At 43.7% G+C, this 18,716-nt stretch overlaps 1 protein-coding gene and 1 long non-coding RNA gene across 3 annotated transcripts in view; one reads left to right on the top strand and one right to left on the bottom strand.

Annotated features, from left to right (window-relative positions):
* Positions 1 to 6,007, top strand: part of LOC135419099 (uncharacterized) — a 36,982-nt gene extending 30,975 nt beyond the window's left edge. Inside the window, exon 2 of the long non-coding RNA XR_010432824.1 lies at positions 3,639 to 6,007. This is a non-coding gene — a long non-coding RNA (uncharacterized LOC135419099). The remainder of the gene's footprint in view (positions 1 to 3,638) is intronic.
* The window catches only part of LRP8 (LDL receptor related protein 8), a 170,695-nt gene that overhangs the window by 18,159 nt on the left and 133,820 nt on the right, over positions 1 to 18,716 (bottom strand). For both annotated transcript variants that reach the window (XM_064665197.1, XM_064665198.1), the window contains exon 5: positions 3,893 to 4,255. In XM_064665197.1, the coding sequence (XP_064521267.1) occupies positions 3,893 to 4,255 (363 nt within the window). The remainder of the gene's footprint in view (positions 1 to 3,892; positions 4,256 to 18,716) is intronic.

The following is an 18,716-nucleotide window of genomic DNA, read 5'->3' as shown; positions in this document are numbered from 1 at the left end:
AGCACCATGAGACTGAGAAAAACGACAGCACAGCTCTCAACTTGATTGCTTCAGGGACTGCAGAACATAGATGTGGGGCTGTACAGCATCACTGCACAAAGCTTTGCTTCAAGAACAGACGGAAGGTTGGAGACAGGCGTGGTGTCCTGGCTCACTTCTCACTCCACCAGACCTGTGGAAGTTCAGACCTCTGAGGCTTAGCCCCAGAGTCTCTTAACAGACATCTGAAAAGAGGAGATACAGCAACAACTCTCACTGATCACAAAGATATTAAAATGTAGGGATAGCATTTTGGTGCCTTTTTGAGGAGAGAGAATGCCATGTTTACACCTGGCCTGGAGAGCACAGGTTTGAAGGGAGAGGGCCAGGAACTTTGTTATCCTGAAGCTGAGACACTGATCCATCCCAGCCCCACTGGCAGAGCTGCCCGCAGGTTCCCATCAGGGCCATTCCCAAAGCAAAGCAATATCCCAAGGAGAGGGAAGAGCTGTGCTGTTTATTTACACGAGATCTTTAGAAAATTGCTGTGCTATTTTGGAAGGTTTAAATTGGTGAAATCTCAGTAGTTTTACAGCCATCTCCTCTGCAAATCAAATACAAAACAAATTGCCAAAGCCCTGCTAATTTAACAGACACCCTCAAAGAGACACAGTTCCCATTTACAAATCCTGGCCACAAAGCTGTACCACTCAAATTCAGCAGGTATATTCCAGATTCCAGATCTCAGCCTGAGTGTCTTCTGTTTTTCAGGTTTTTTGTTTTCTCCCCACAAAAATAACATCCCAGCATCTGCAAAATCAATCCCCTTTTATGGATGGGGAGACAGAGGCAGGAAAATGTGAGGTCCAGTCTCAAGGGATCTGTTTTCTCTCTGTCAGCTGTAAGCATTATTTAATTCCCCCTCCCGGATGCCCTTAATGCAAGTTGCAAAGGACATTTTAAAATGTAACTATTCCAGATTTGGAGACTAATAAATCTAACTTAATGTTCATTTTATAAATATACATACATATTTGAATATATATGCTATGGAAAGAAACCCAGCCACTCAATGTTCTCACACAGCCTTCCTGAAATGACTCATTCCCTCCTATTTATTTGCTGTCTCGCTGCCAAAACCTGTTCACCAATTGTCACCCTTCATTTCTGCTCTACTCATTTACCACCCCAAAATGTTTGTAACAAATGACTGGTGATGGCCTCATGACTTTTTTTGCAGAAGATGTAGTGATGGGATCTGCAGTTTCAGTCAAGTCCAGCCTAGGGGTACCTGTGCCATCCCTGTTGCTAAGGGAATGGAACAGTGTCCCACACCTCTAACTCCCTGTGTGCCACGTGATACTGATCTCAAACACAGAATTGCTGGAGAGGAAAGGAATCATAAAGGTCCCTAAACTCTTCGGTCCAACAGAGGAGCAGTGATGCTGAGTTTCCAGAGCTCTCAGATGTCACTTGCTTACTGCAGACAGGTGCACCCCAGCAACAGCTGCATTTGGGATGGGGAAGCAACAACAGTTTTGGCTCTGACCCAGTCAATCCATCACCTAGATGAGCACTCAGTGCTGCAAGTCCTGTCCTGGCTGTTACCTCAGAGAGCCCCCTCTGTGCAGGGTGAGCAGCCACAGGCTCAGCACCTCTGTGACACTGGGATATAAAGGGCAGAACCAGGGACTCTGTGCAGCAGCTACAACGGGGGGCTTTGAATCCCACTGTTTGCTCATCCACAGGAACAGAATCACCTCACATGCTCATTTCTCCTGGGTACATCAGCTGCACATTGTGCTGTACTGGGACTATCCAGAAAAAAAACCCCATGTGCTAAATCTCTGCTGCTCAGAGACAGAATTGTCTCAAGTCACTTGTGCCACATTTCCCCCTTTCTCCACTGGTTGTCAGCACCGTGCTGTGCTGCAGCGGTGTCCAGCTGTGTCCTCTGCCCACAGGAGCTGCCTCTGGAGTATCTGGAAGTGCTGCCTGGTGAAGCTGCTCTGCAGCTGAGGGAGGGTGTCAGAGCCGTGCTCCCTTCAGCAGTTTGAGCTCAGCTGGACTTTGCTGGTGCCTGTCAGATTAGGGGAAGGAGTTGGGGAACAGAGAGCTCCCTCTGCCTCAGGAAGGTCCGTGGGCACAGTCCCACTCTCACTCAGCAGAATGTCCAAGTAAATGCTCCCTTAATTCAAGTGGAACAACAGGGATTGAAATTTAAGAGGCATTCCATGGGAAAGTGCCATCTGTAAGCTGCTCCACTCTTTCTCCACTTGGAAATAAGAGGGAACTCACCTTTCCCTCTCCTGAGCTGTCTAAACTCAGCCATCCTGTCAGGCTGCTGTCACTGCAGGGGATGCATCCTGTGGGACAGACAGGGATCAGTTCTGCTGGAGTCCCCTGCACCAGACACCAGTTCTTCCCCTGTGTTTGTAACGTGGGCCCTGCCACTGCCTCCTGATTTGGAGGGGATACAAGTACAGGACTGCCCACAGGAGGTCTCAGAATGAAAACAGGCACCAAACACCCCAGGCTGTCCCAGCAGTGCACATCTGCACCAGACCTGCTCCTGCATGGCTTTCTTACAGTCCTGTCATACTGACATGGGTGCCAGGAACCAACTTTGTCTCCTGATTCCCCTGTCCCTGTGACCCTGCAGACCCTGGCAGTGCTGCCTGGGCACCTACTGCCCAAGAGCTCTCTCATCTCCTGTATCACCTTCTTGGAGACGAAGGAAAAGACATCCTACTAATCCATCCCTACTTGGAAAGGGCTGACAGTGATGACATCCTTGTACCCAGCAGTCAAAGCTGCTCTCTTCCTAACAAAACATATTTGGCTTCTCCTATTCTGCTCTCCTTGGCTATTTTAAAGGCATAACGGCTCCATGGTTACCTGTGGTGTATCCCTTGCTCTCCTGCAGAGTAAATAAGTTGTGCCCAGGACTTCCTACATACTCCTCTTTTTAAAGAAGGCACTGAATTTACATCTGCCTCACTGTGCTGGGAGGAGTCTGATCCCCAGCTCCTTGAAGGGCTCTCCCACACAGCTGCTCTGAGCCCACCAGCCTGGACTCAGTGTTGTCTTGGGTATGAAAAGATGGTGATGGCAAAAGTGATACCTTTGCAAAAATCCCTGGTTTCTCAAGCTGCTTTCCTCCCCAGAGGTGGCCCAATGTCAGAGCTGCTAAATATATACAGCTATGTAAATGTTTTATTTCAATCTTGTCGTAATAAATATTTTAGGAAAGCATTTTGCTCTTATTTTCTTCTCTCTCTTTCTCTCTCCCTCCTCAGGTAAGTGACCAGCTTGAACAGTTTAGTGGCTAAAAATGGATGAAACATTCAAAATACCACACATACCAACACCAGCATGTGAAATGCATAGAGCCAGCTGAAAAAAAATCCATTATTTATTAGCTCTGTGCCTTTATCAAGCCAAGCTCAAAGTGCATTTCAAACTGGATTCTTCAGAGGTATTGCTCTTGACTGCCTTGTTCGGTGTACTCCAACTTCAGAGGCAGAAAATGAATTATTTTTTTCTGCTGATCATATATTCCCTTTAGCATAGCAGCTTCTCACCTCCAGGCTGTGACCCCACTGTGCAGCCTGAGGGCTTTGAACATTTTTCCCATTTTTCATTCCTTGTCTTTCTAGTAAAAAAGATCTCTTCTGAGGCACGGTACCATGCAACAGCTCCTACACCTCCGCTCTGAATCCTCAAGGGAAAAGCATAAAGGAGTCTGGAACACACCTGCCCTTGCTGGGCTGGGCACCCAGCCATGCCATCTGGGACACCAGCGCTCCTTGTCAGGCACCCCGACATCAAAGACCTGCCTCAACACACAGCCCAGGGCAGCTCCTGGCCCTTGTCCCCCCGGGGAGCCCCCGCCCAGCCTGCGGACACTCACGGCAGTCCTGCTCGTCAGACTTGTCCTTGCAGTCCTCGTCCCCGTCGCACTTCCAGTTGAGGTGGATGCACTCCCCGTTGCCGCACTGGAACTCGTGGGCCGCGCACGTGTTGAGGGCCTTGGCGTCGTGGCCACACTTCTCCACGGACTCGTCCGACATGTCCTCGCAGTCGGACTGGTTGTCGCACACCCACAGCTCCGGGATGCACACGCTGTTGTTGCACTGGAACTCGTTGGGGTTGCACGTCAGGGGGGAGCATTTCCTTTCGTCGCTGCCGTCCCCGCAGTCGTTGTCACCGTCACACACGAAGATGATGGAGATGCACGACTTGTTACTGCACTGGAACTCGTTGGGAGAACAGGCTTGGGAATGAAAACAAACGGGTGAGATGTGAGGTCTCCAAACACCCCTCACCACTGCTCCAGCCTTGGCACATTAGGAGTGTCTGAGAGAGGGAGGGTGAAGGCATTCCTGTGGCTGTCCTAATCCAAAGCATTTTTCCCAATGGTAAAATACATGGCAAGGAGCAGGTGAAGAGCCAACACTCATCTCCCCAGCTGTGCCACAGCATGATCCTCTACTGGCCTTGGGCAGCGCTGAAGGAGAAGGGGCAGCGGGGCTGTGGGAACTGCAGGTGGGAGAAGTGGGGGCAGCGCTGCCCTGGGGTTGGGGCAGGAGCAGCCAGGTGAGCCCCTTCCACGAGGTGACAGCACGGGAAGAGTGGGACATGGCAGGGGAGAGGCTGGGCTGTGCTTTGCTCCGCGCTGACATTACCAGCTTCCTGACTTTCATCATTCACAATCAGGTTTCAGGATTTCACAGTATGCCTGGTTTTGGACATATTAAGTGGGATGTGTAGGGTAAATATTTAGTGAGTCGAGCATCAATTTAGCTGCAATCTGCCAGTAAGGCCCTTTACAACACACTGAATGCCTTCCCTGGAAATCACAACTCAACATTAACATACAAATGAGGCGCTTGTCAGATAGAAGCTGAGTGGAGAACTCTCCTCTGCAAGCCTAACGGACAGCTGAACCAGAGAAGCCTGTGCAAATTAAACTTTCAGGTACTCCAACAACCTGCATTGTAGTCACTTAAATTCATCAAAGTGTGGGGGAACCAAAACCCTGGAAGAGATTCTCCGTTAGTACTTTGAGGTAGTTACTTCCAAAAGAATTCTGCCTTTGCAGTTTCAGTCACCTACAGGAATTAAGGCTTTGATAAATTAAAGTACAATAAATACATACATATAAATTACAATAAGCTTTTTTTTTTACATTGCACTGAGGACTTTTTTTTTTTTTTACACTGGGAATCTTTTTGTCTTCAGAAGCAGAACCATTTACTGCTGTACCTGCAGAGCCCCTACGATGAACCACAGTTTAGATGGTACCAATCACTGCAATGTCAAGTGCACATGGAAAGCAGCAGAATCCCTGTAAAGTTGTCATATCCAATGACAGGAACCCAGTGGTATTCAACTGAAATATTATCCCTGTTTTATAGCTCTATTTATCTAATAATTAAGAACATGTTCACTTGCACAGATGCTTATTTCCATTGTAGCTTGCAAACGTGCTGGGCTCTGTTAACCTAAGCAGCCTGTCATTTACACCAGAGCATGACAATATACAGGCACCTGTCCCCTCCTGCCCTGTGCTCTGTCCCATTTACTCCCAGGTTTTCCAGATGTTACAGAACAACACTCTGCCTAATTAGAAGAGAAGGAGGATTGCCTTCCTTGGTGCAATACCACCATGCACTGGCCAGGACCCAGGCTCCCCCCAACAGGGAGACTCTCAGCTGCCCAACCTGACACCAGTAATAAAATGCAGCAGAGAGGTCACCAAAGGAACACTGTTACACTCCACAGCATCAGCTGCTCCAGGTGGGATGCTCAGGCTCCTTCTGTACTTGGTATTTTGGGTATAGAGATGCCCCCAACAGGCACTTGTCCCTTGAAGAAGGCAGTATTTCTCCTCTTTAAAGAGAAGGAACTGAGATCAGACAACTAATATCAGGACCCAAAATACAAGCGCAGTCTGGTGGAGAAGCATCTAACCCCCTCCCTTTTGCATGGCAGAATTGAGACCATTAAAATGCTCTGATTTTCACCCGAATTCTGCTCTTTTCCTTCATTGAACAAACTTTTCTATCCTTATGCCATAACTAGAAATAATCTGTCAGTCCTACTGATCAGTGCACAGCTGTATAACCTACCACTGTCTTCAGGTAATGCACGATATAGAACTGCATCTGGAACTTTACTCCATAAAGTGGAAACCTAAGGTAAAAGTTACAATCTTACCAATCTATTCTAAAAAGGCAGTGGGAAAACAGGAATATTTCTAAGGCTATGTACAGCTTCTGCAACAGATCAAGGCTGAGAAGAAGAAATTGCTTTTCTGGCATTACTTTGATGAATCTCAGAAACAGATCAGAGAGCAAAATCCTGCATAGTCCTTTGATCCCTAATGTTTGGGCAAGGTTGTAATGATTTGCACACTCCAAACGTGCATAAGTTTCCTTTCCACCAACTGTAATGAGTCCCTCTTTTTCCCCTCGTTGTTTTCCTGGTCCCACCTCCACCCCTCCTGTCTGTACACATTTCCCTTCAGGAATCTGCTGCACTGGCAAATTAGCGACTGATAAACATCTGAGTGGGACACAAACAATGGAAGTTTGCACAAAAGCTCCTCCTCTGCACCTACAAATCCCAATACAGAGATAAAATTACTGATAATCACAGCCAGAAAATAGAAGCAGTTCAGCTTTTGTAACCTCTCCTGAGGACTTTCTCAGTGGAGCTTGAGAATTACTAGCTAGGAAAATTGCATGGTCATGATTATTTTATTTCTTCTTAAAATGGAAATTTAGTGTGATGACAGCACTAGAGACTACAAGTTCTCTCTCCACTGAACAAGCACAGCACTCTGGTTGTTGATAACTCCCCTTTCCATCACAGTCCTTAGGTGGGGATCAACCTCTGCCAGCTCAAACGGGACAGTTCCTTCTGGGTCACACGTGGCTCCAGCAGAGCCCTCCATCTCTGTGTGCAGCTGGCTCTGCTGCTGCCACAGGAAGGCAGATAACGTCCCAATTCCTCTCACCCTTCCATTATCCTCTCTGACAGCTAAAATCCACAGGGCATGCCAGGATAAAGCCGAGTCTGCAGCTCCCAGCCACTGGGGGACTTCTCTGGCACACACAGGCAAGAGGAGAAAAGCTGCTTATGATCCCCCTGCACCTGGGCAGGAGCCACCACATGCTCCCGTGTTCCTGCTGCACAGATTGGAGCTGGCTGGAAGAGCCCAATAAAAAGCAGCTCTACAAATTATCTTAAACAGCACCTGGAGAGAGGAGGATGGGGAAGTCAAGTCCCAGGGACAGTTCACTTCCCATCTCCGTTCATAAATCTGCCAGGGTACCTGCACAGTGCCATCACTACAGTATTTCACTGCCTCCAGAGCATTTCAGTAGAAAATGTGCAAATAGTAATTAAATGGTCACTGGGGTATTTTTTTCTTTCACCTGAGCAATTTGTTTGCATTCCCTGAATTTGCTCCCTGTCCTATTGGAGGCTTATTCCCGCAAAACAAAGGAAACAAGTATTAGTTTGCTTTCTTGAGCACCAGGGAAATTAATAAATGTACTCCAAGATGTAAAACCTCCTTCAAATATGAGGGATCCCAGTAGAAATCTTGGAAATGTTTGCAAGAAGAAGTGCTTAACCAACAGGCTTCAAAGCAGTAAACAAGTGGAACTACAAAACCGGTTTTGTAGAGCACTGGAATGTGTTAAAAGTTCTTCACAGTTTTAGGAAGCAAAATATCACAAAGTAAATAATTGTGCAGATGTGATTTGACCTCAGAGGTATTCTGCATTAATTTCTGTCTTATGCCAACATATAGAGCACAATTGTCTCAGTTTTTGCCTCACAGCTGCAGTCTTGTCACACCTCTGGAGGAGAGTGGAGCAGAAGCAGGATTTGGACAGAGGAAGTGCAAAATAATAAAATAAAAGATGATCAGAGAGATTGTAGTTGTGAAGTTAACGTTTCAGTACTGGCTGGTTCTCTTTTGACCAGAGCCAGGAGCTAAGTGAGGCTTTAGCAAGAAATCTGGTGCAGCAGGGGCAATCTGAGCTCAGGTGTGGCACCAAAAAATTAAGATAATTCTACCACATGCTTTTTAAGTGCTTATAGGAGAAAAGCAGAATGCTCTAAAAGTGTAGAATTCTCTAAAGGTACAGGGTGTTCATTGAAAACTGTCATTAAAAAAATATATATATTTGTACATAACATTTCTACAATGGACCAAGTATGGATCCTCAAATCTGGCTAAAATTGAAAAAAAATAAATACATCGTATATCCATCATTAACAGGAGCTGGGGATTATGTACAATGGACTAGAGCTGCTTTCATTGCTAATCTTTAATTAAAGATTTTATAGGTTTTCAGTAAGAGTCAGGTATTTAATTCATCTCTCTCCTCCAAAAAAGTTGTTTCCACTTGAAATTACATAAATGGCTTAAAGAAAGATAATTATTTGGTAAAATTTGTGGTAAAGTGGGTAACAGCAATTATCCACTGATGCTGAAGATGAGGAAATAAGATGAATTATTACATTGTATTTTTCTGACACTGTCCCCAAAGAAACTTTAAAAATGTGTCTCAAAATGTACATTTGCTGAAATCTGATAATGGATCTTCTAAAGAAGGCAAAGGATGATTTTCACATACCAGCATTTGCACTGGGGAGGGAAGGACGTGCTCTTGACTCATTGCTGCTCCAGCTCTGGCAGGAGAGGCTGGTGGACTTCAGGAACTCTGCTGAGCTCTGAGGCTGAGGGTGTGAGCTCCGTGTGCTGCAGGAGGGGAAAGGCTGAGCCCCCCTGCCCGGGTGTTCTGCTCCAAGTGCAAACCCAAACACACAGCCCACACAAACTAACCCCCGAGCTGGACGTGGATAAGGGGGTCAACACTGTTGGAACTCCCAAGGTCAGTGGCCAACACTGTCATCACGTTAGTTTTACTTAACTAGTAATAATTTCCAGCCTCAATTGTATCTAAATGATTTACTCTGCCTGCAGACAATTGCTCACCAAACACCTGAACGTTTTGTACAGATCTTCGGTCAGATGTCGGGCCTTAAAGCACGGATTCCTGCCTAGAAGGACAAGTTTCCTGTGGAAAGCTGCCCTCCAGGAAGGACAGCAAAAGAGATGGAGGTAAATGAAGATGACCTTGAAGCACATTGCTCTGAAAAAATGACAGGCCTCCCGTGGAGGGAATAATGCAGCTGAATTGCAGCCTCACTCGGAGCAGTGGTTGTTGCCATGGTGATTGATACCGAAAAGCCCATATAGACACGACTGCAGGAGGAATTGTAATTCCTGATATTGTTCAAATCACTAATGTGGCTCAGGAGCCATCTCACATGCTCTCACAAATTAATATTTGCATGTGCTCTCCTGCCTTTGTCACACTGCTCCCCTCCAACACAAATCAGTTATTTTTCCATTCTCTGCAGCAGTATTTGCATAGTATTAGTTAATTATAATGGAGCAACCAGATGCCAAAGCCCCTGCTGATAAATAATAGTTGGTTCAAAAATGTATTTACTGATTCAGAATCATCATATATTCATTCCAAGTGGTTTAATTTTCTGAAAATAGAATTAATTATGACCCCACAATTTACAGAGAGAAGCAGTTTATGTACAAAGGTATGCACACTCTGCACTTTCCTGCCTTTAATCTTACTGCAGTAAGACTGCTAACTCATGGTCTCTTCAATTTTACTTCAAACCAGGAAAGGGTTAGAAAGTTTATCAGAGGTTCTTCTGGCTAAATGACTGAAAATGACCTCAAAATATGAACAAGTGATCCAGTGTAGAGGGTTTCATGGTAAAATAAAGCAGCTTGGAAGACAAAAAGGATGGTCAGAACACCTAAGCTTAATAGTGTGCTGGTTTTTGCAAAAATCCAAGACACCCCATGGGGATCTCATGGGATAAAGACATTATTATTACTCTTCCATATTCTGATTGGAATATAATCAGATGAATCAGATTGGAGATGTTTGGTACTAGCCAAAAATTAAATGGAAAAAAAATATGCTGCGATGTGTTTAGTGAGTTTCTTTTCTGACTTTGGAAATTGGAACCTGTACAGGACAAGCTCACTGCTATTCCCTTAGACATGACTTGCTTATTAAAAGGGCAATTTTACAAATTGCACCAATTTGGCAAATCCCTCAGAAACATCTGATAATATCCACTAAACTAACAGCTGCTCTAATACTATCACACAAAATTCTGTACTTCTGAGGGATACATAAACGTTCAGCAAGCAGAGCAGGGCATTACTGAACAGGGACAGGGCACACAAACCCCACACTACTGCCTTCACAGACCTCTGGCATCCAGCAGGACTCCCCATGGGTATGAATCTTCTGCATGACCCAGTCACGTTGGCAAATGACAGCAAAACTTCTTTTTTATTCTCAGAGAATGTGGGAAAAGCAAGGAACTCAAGCCCATGTCTCTTGGTTCACAGCTTCAGGTCACTGGCCTGCCACTTTCTTCTTACCCACACATTCCTAAATACAGTTGAACCAGTTGGAAAGCTGAGCCATTCCACCAGAACCACTTTCATATTGCCATAAGACGGGAATCCTGAAGGTTTGTACCAATCTACAGTATTATATTTACTGAGTCAGGGAGCAGTGACTGACACTACAGAGCTACGAGCGCTGCTATTGGTTGTGCAGCCCCTCTCACATCGTGACAGCTGTGCACAGCTCAAAAGCACCTGCACAGAAAGAAAATAATCTTAGTTTTCAGCTAGAATTTGTCGCTGATGGAATCACCACACAGGCCCATCTGTGAAAAACAGAGCAAAGAAAAGCCACATGGGCCACCCTCAGGAAACCTTTCTGTCCCAGTGGGCTGGACAGGTGAGACAGAGAGAAGAGCCCAGCTTTACCGTGCTGATCTGGGAGCTACAGCAGCCGAGCTCACGGGTCTGCACTCGGCTGAGCAGTGAGGGACAAGGCAGTGCTCACACTGCAAGCAATGAGGTCACTGCCCCATAAAATTTCCACTTCCACTAAGTTACTTTGCTTGATGGGAATTCTCTGTAAGAGGATATACTTCTTTTTATTGCAGTTTGCTTCACTTTTAGACTTAATTATTCATTGCATTTAGAACATGGCACTATTAACTGTTCTGGAGCAAAGACAAACAAGGGAACATTTAGAGCTGTCACATCTCACCCCCCCAGTTTTATCCAACTGTGTCTCACATTTCTCTAGGAACAGTGATCCAAAGTGAGTTTGAATGGAGGCTCAATAACAATTAAAAAGATGCTTTAAAAATAGAACAGTTTGCAAGGCAACTGATCTGAAAGGAGAAGTACCTTAAAAAGAAGCATCAAGGACACAACGAGGCAATTGGCAGAAGCTGGTGTAGCCAGATTCAAAGTTATGAATATAAGCACACACTGTAATGACAAACACAGACCCCTGTGGTGATCGTGGGAGAGGGAGAGCCTGACAGACTTTTCAGGAAACAACCAGCCCCCAAGTATTTTCAGTCCTGTGGTATTAGGGGGCACAGCTATTTTGTGATGTAATCAACATACCTGCCTACGTACCCACACTTTCAGAAAAGAATAGCAATCATTTTTTGAAAAAAAGTATTAGATTTTCTACTCAAATGGAAAATTTAATCACTGAGTGACACTCACTGCAATTAAAACTGTAAGGGTTGTGTGCTGACTGCGCTCCCATTAATAGCAGTGAGATTTCTATGGCATTAGGATTTGCCTTTCAGTTTCTATGGCTTTGAAATAGAAGGCAGCACTTTCCTGGATTTGGGTTGAGATGAAGACTCAGTAGTACAATGTCAGCAATTATTTTAAACTGGTTGGATAGAAGTGGTGTAATGAAGTGGTTTCTATTGCGAGCTAAACCTTTCCCGTTACATTTTATCAATTAAATAAATTTCCTTGCAAAATATAAGCAAAGTTAATCCAAAAATTTTATCTTCCTCTATAGGAAAACACTGTATTTCAGCCACTAAAATGTTGTTTTATCCATTAATATGACTCATAAGCCAACTTTTTTTTCCTTTTGCATCAAACATGACATGGTCCCCTCCTGCGTGGGACTGTACAAGTTCAAGCTCAGTGAGTTTGATTTAGTCTGCAGATCATATGCTCAGGAAGCAGAGCTGTCGAGCGCTCGTTAATTAGTGTAACACATATGTCCTGTGGCCACTGCAGGATGGGACTCCTTCCCACGGATCTGCCATCGGAACACTATCACTGGCACTGCCAATACAGGAGATTTCCCTTAATAAAGCTAAACAGATTCTTGCTTTTTGGATGAACAGGCTCAAAATTATAGCTCCATTCTGATGAAGGAAACACTTCAGGGACATGAAATACAATCCTATTTGGCAGTAAGAGATGTAATTTCTGGACTATTTCAACTCAAACTTTTCTGTTTGACAGACTGCCCAAGAGATAAACACAATTACAGGCTAATTTCTGCTCCTCTGACACCATGATGTGAGATTGGAAAGAAGAACCAGAGACAATGTCTCCAGATAAAGTGCAGCTAAAGAGCAGCAGGACAAAGCTTTTGTGGGTGTGCACAGGCATCATGCAGTCCAGCAGTATTAAGCTTTTGCTTTAATTATCCACAAATCTTTGTATAAAACCAGCTTTTTCATACCACTTTTCCACAACTCTGTGAAAAACTATTACAGAGTGTGAAGGACTTGTATGTGTGGGGGGGTGTTGAGCGTGCTTGAACTGTGCTCTTTGCATCCACTCTTTTTCTTCCCCAGTGTTCCTTCAGAGAGACACTGCAAAAGTACCACATTCTGAAGAGTCTTGTTTTCATCCTGAAGTGTCTTGTTTTCATACTGTGCTTTCATCTACTGTGCTTTCAGTAATCAATTATTCATGGAACATTCTGATACAGACAATTTATCTGTAAGGGAGGGATCAGCACAGAGGTCACCCCAAGGGTGAGCGAGGTCCTGGCAGTGCTGGGTGACTCCATGTGCAGAACGTTCCACACGTCTGCCTTTTTCAAACCTCAGCTCAGGAGACAGCAGCAGGGAAAACAAAGCCATTTTGTTTTCACCTTCTGCAGGTAGAGCCATGGCTTTAGGGTTTAATTCTTGATTTACACAATTACTATTTTACCTTTAACCTAAGTTCATGCATTATTTTACATTTAATTACAATGAGCATCCAGCATATTAAAAATGCAACTGCCTTCACTTTTCCTGTCAGCATGCAATTAAAAGTCACTACCAATCTCATTTTTCTTGCTGTTTTGTTCTGAAGGAACTCAGGACAAATATGATTATGGGCTGAGATTTTTCCTAAATAACAATGGGGATTTTTCTGCAAATTACTACTGCTTTTGAAGGAGCTCTAATACTTTAAGCAGTGATAAAGTGGCAGCTGTACATGTTTAATTTCTGAGAGCCAGGGCATAATGCACAAGCACTAATCCCTCCAGCTGTCCAGCAATTAAACATCATGTAAAGCCCAGAGGATATCATTGCTCTGCTACCTTATTTATGAAGGACTTTCATTTGTTAAATCTAGTAATTCTTTTTTCCTTCTTGGAAATAACTGTAGATTCCCCTAGCATGGTAAGTGCACCCAAGTTACAGCTACCTCCTGTAGAATGGCAGGAATTTCAGGCTAGCCATCTTTCTTTTCATCAGATACTAAAATAGTCATGAATAGTGATAGTGGATGAATATTTCCTCTACAGGCATGAATGCAATACTATGGGCTTGAACCCCTTTAACTTGGTGAGTTCCTCAGGGAGGAACTGATCCTTTGGGTTTGATTTCCCTCTGATCTGACTGTGCACCTACTTAATGAAGGGAATGAACAGAATTCCTAACTTTGACAAAAGCACATATTCACCACACTGCAGTGGAAGGTAAAATTAGTGCTACATTATCAGCAAGTTAAAAGCTCTCAGTAGGATCAGTGGAGATGTGGAATGAACAGAATCAGCATGGTCAGATCCCCATTGGTAGCACTGGAATTGACTCAGATGCAAAACACAGCTGCCTGTTACTGCAGGAAGAGAACGGTGCTGAGACGACGTGATACCCCTTATTGTTACAGGACCATGATAAAACAATTTAAATACAGAAAGGTCAACAGAAAGGTCACTTCACGGGAGTATAGGTGCAGAGTAGAGGAAGGTGGCTTTAAATCAGCTTTGTAATTTCCCCACTTCAGCAGTTCATCACCAGGTGGATCTGCTGGAGGGATTAGAACAGCTTTAGCTGCTCTAAACTCTGCCTTCTGCCAGTGGCTCTCGGCTGACCCTCAGGTGAGGGTATTGAGCAGGGCATGCAAAGAGCTAACAAAGTTTTCTGCACTTGGACTTTCCAAGAAAAGGACTCCTCACTTGGAGGTCCTGCTGCTTTATATGGAGAATAACAGATGTGCCTGGAGCTTTACCAGGAAAAAGTGGAAAGCTCATCACCTGAGGATTTTGTAAGTGACATATATATATATATATATACACACACGGACAAGTGAAGGCTGTGAGCTGCCACAGCAAGGACACACAGCTTACAGCTGAGCATCACTGTGCTTACTGTTGTTTCCCTTATTAATTTATAAAAACTTTATCCAGTTTGTCCCCTTTTATTCTGGCATCATATGAAAAGGCTAAAAATCTAGAACTTATTCTGAGACGTGTGGTCAGCAATGAAAAGCCAGAAGACCAGAGCCCAAAAGAAGATGCCCTCAGTAATGAGCCTGTCACTGTCACAAGACTCCTGCAGGAATTCCTGGCTCTCATCCTTGGCCAGCTATCCAAGCCACCTGCACAAGTTCCCCTGGATCACTGCCTCTGTACTGTTGCTAAACAGAATAAACCACGGTGTGGGTTAATAACTTATTAATTTCCCTGTATCTGACTATTGGAGAAGGGGAAAATGGTGTACTTCCACCTCCTCATCTGCAAGACACAATTTCCATATTGGGTGCAAGAAGTGGCCCAGGTGAGAACCAGTAACACAATCAGAAGAGATGGGACCAGAGCCTTGTGTTCTCTGTTGATCACCCCAGAGTCCTGTGAGGGGGAACAAGCAATATGTGCATTAAAGAGGTTCAGTGCCCATTGCAGCTGTTACAGGATGGCAGCTCTTCTGTTCTCAAGTCACACCCAAATGTTCTCAAGTCACAGCTGCATTCCTGAGCAGCTGACAAAACACTGGTTACTATCTCTCTTAGTAAAGTCCAGACTGTGTGATGTTTTCTGTTGTGATGCTTTAATTACAGTCTCTCATATTTAACTTCTCTTTTAGGCTCTTAAGCTTGTCCAATCCTGACAAAGGTGAGGTGCACTGTGAGCAGAAAACCTTAACCAGAGAAATAAGAAAGAGGATGCCAGCACTTCCAAGCCAGCAAATTCAAGACTGCTCTTACATTATTAACTGTTGATGTCTATGCCAGAGGACTAAACCTCACCTATGACTACAACACACTTAGTATTGTAAAGACACAAATTACTTCTGCTCCAAAAACTGAAAACTAAGTTTTTTTCTTCTTTTTATATACTCTTACTTTAAAAAGGGCAGGTATTTGCATTTTCAGAAGTTGTTTGTGCACTGGAAGTTAGCAGTGCTCTTAAAGCCTACCTGCTGGCAGGAAATTATTTAGGCAGACAGGCACTTACCTACCTACGTGCAAGGATTAATACCTGCAATTAATCCCTAGTGCAATCACAGACAAATCTGGATCCCTAATCACTGCTGCTTCATCCACTGCAGGTTCAAGAACTTGCAGTTGCCATTGCTTCCTTGGAAAGTTCTCCCACAGGGGGAAAATCACACCATTTTTTCTCCTTGTTCATGGATGAACACCACCTAAAAAGTGCCTTACTGTCCACTGGCAGTGGCTTCCCAGCACTAGGATGGAGCCAGTGCCCAGACTACCAATGAAAATAGTTGCTCTCCTAGTCCTGGTACCAGACCAGGCCTAAGAGGCCATCAAAGGCTGTTTTACACACCTCTGTGGAGGTTTTCATTTTAATAGATTTCATCTATTGAATTGTTGTTCATGGCAAACAGGACTCCTATTTCAGATGAATTCAGTCTGCTTGGCTTACTCCTAAGCCAGCTTTTTATAGGGATGGATTGTACAGGGGGACATGAGCAACTCAAAAGAAACATTTGACTCATTTGTTGTTTGAGATGATGCATTTTTTTCCAGCATACCTGAGCTCAACTAAGGCCAAAGCTTCCTAACTGCAGCTGAACCCTTTGCCTAAAGGGGGTTACAGGACAGCATAAAGACTGCAAAATCTCTTTTCCTGTGAAGAAAGATATTCTGAGCACTGCTGTGACAAACCCTTTTCAGATCACAGGGTGCTAATGGAAACAGCAAGTCTTCAACAGTGACTAAAAGCAAAGGAGAGGGATGCAGAGCACCACATTGTTTCCATTTATGCAAGACAATGCACCAAAAATGTGGCTGATACAAAGCACAAAGGAGAACCCAACCCAAACAGAGCATTCTCTTATTCAAATTCTACACTTCTATCCCCGAATTTCTGAACAGCTGCCTTCTCCCTCCAGCTGGCTGTGCCAGTGTTTACACTGGATAAATTTCACACTGATTCAAAAAGCAATTACATCATTCTGAGAAGAAAAATCCACCAAAAATTATCAAATCCAGAACAGTATCTGAAAAGCAAACTGCTGGAGGAGGAAGAACCATGATGCACTTGCACTGTTCTATATTTTGGATGATTCTACTACAATAATAATTTTCCTCTCCTGAAGTAGATCCTCCCTTAACATGGACTGTGAACATTCTGACACAGGGACAGGCACCTGCATATCCTCAGCACAACCAAGCCTTGCTCCTGTATCTGGATATAATATTTTTAGTGGTACAAATTACCAGTGCAGAAATGCAGGCTCCAGTATATTCATAAACTCTGTACTGAGTCCTTCTCAAGAGTTATAATTCTAAGTCAGTCACTCCTATCAAGAAAAAGGAGTATCCATAGATAAAGTATGTTTCAAATGTCATACAAGGTTAAAGTAATAGCTTTATTACCATGGATTTAGAAAGAGCTTAGGGGTTTTCTTCTGGGTGCCCTCACTCACAATATCTTCAAGTCATCATCCACTTGATTATTGCACATGCAGGCTCTCACCACTGAAATTATTCTGAGCACAAATAAATTCCCTTCCAAACATTTATCCAGCAAGATGTGTTATTTATAGACAAGTTGGTCAGCTCTGTGAGAGTGCAGCCTCAGCTATGACAGGGTGCTCTGCTCCAAGGGGCCGTGGGTGACAGGGCTGAGGCTTCTTTTAAAATGAGAACAAAAATATGAATGCAGAGATTAAAATGACAAAACAAAGCAAAAGAAGAGGTCTGAACTGGTCAGGATACTGTGTACTGCTGAGATAAGAGAAAACAGAGAAAGGAGGATTCTAAACAGAGAAGAAATGGGAATGTTAACAGAGTATCAGTGGGTAGGCTTAGTGAGGTTTATCAGCTTTGGATAAAAGAGAGGATAGCTATCAATCCTCCACAAGCTCTCTGAGTTTAAACTGCTAACACATTTGTTCTCATCCATGAGGAAAAGACCTTAATTTGACAAGCAACCTCCCTGAAATGCTCCCACTACAGCCATTCAGCAGCACCTCCTGCTTCCTTCTCAGAGTTTAATGTCCCTGAGGGTGCTGAGCCGAGATCTTAGGGCTGAAAGCTTTGATGTTTGCACCCACCCAGGATGCTCCACATTTGCCTGTCAGTGCCTTTCTGCCTGGTCCTCTTGCCAGAGAACAGCCCATCCCACACACAGCCCATTCCCAGTGTGCTCCCACCAAGGTGGTGCCCTATGAGGGTACAACAGTCATTAGGAACTAATGAAAGCTACTAATTCATTTCTCTCGAGTTACCCAACAACCATCAGAAGATGCTAATTTGTCCTTGGGTTAAATTTCCATTTTAAGAACCTGCACAGGCACTAAAACTGTGGAAGATAAGACCAGAGATGCTGAAACATCAAGAACAGAAACACTCATGGATTTCCAAATCCATTAACAGCATCATTATGCTGAAATTATGTGGTGTTCAGAACACATTTACATTCATTTGGGGAGTTACCTAAAGCCTTGGAAAAAAATTCAAAGGAATTTCTAGTAGATTTTTGTTATAAATGAAAGACTCCATAAGACAACTCCTACTGGTGTGAGCAGCAGCAGCATTAAATTAGAGGAGGCAGCCACCAGTCTAAAAATTGTTCTAATTTCACTAACTCATACTGGGAAAAAAATAATTTTTTCAATAACAGTTACAATTATCTTCTGAACTTGCCTCTAATTCAAGCCTCCCATTCAAAGAAAAAAAATCATATGCTATAGAGAGAACACTTAAAGAGTTTCACACAGAAAACAAGTAAAAAGGAAAAAGTAAAACAAGGACAAAGAAAAATATTTTTACAATGAGTGCTAAACTGTGGAACAGAAAGTAAAAGAGTAAAAAATTAAAAGCTTTGGTAAGATTTTTTTTGATAAAGCTGACTGCAAAGAAATAAATTTATCCAGAGCATTTTACTCAGAACACAAAATGTTCATGTAAAACATATTTTGTTATACAACTTCAACAAAAAGATATAATGTGGATTATGAACTGGTTAGGTATTAGAGCCCAAAATTCAGTTTTCAAATGAAGAAACATGAATGTGTTTGCATGTAACCATTCAACCGTTTCTCCAGTAATCTGGAGAACACCAGAAATATTG

The sequence above is a fragment of the Pseudopipra pipra genome, chromosome 9, assembly GCF_036250125.1.
Source record: "Pseudopipra pipra isolate bDixPip1 chromosome 9, bDixPip1.hap1, whole genome shotgun sequence".
Lineage (NCBI taxonomy): Eukaryota > Metazoa > Chordata > Aves > Passeriformes > Pipridae > Pseudopipra > Pseudopipra pipra.
Note: the sequence above shows the minus strand (reverse complement) of the source record. Positions and strands in the feature narration are given on the sequence as shown.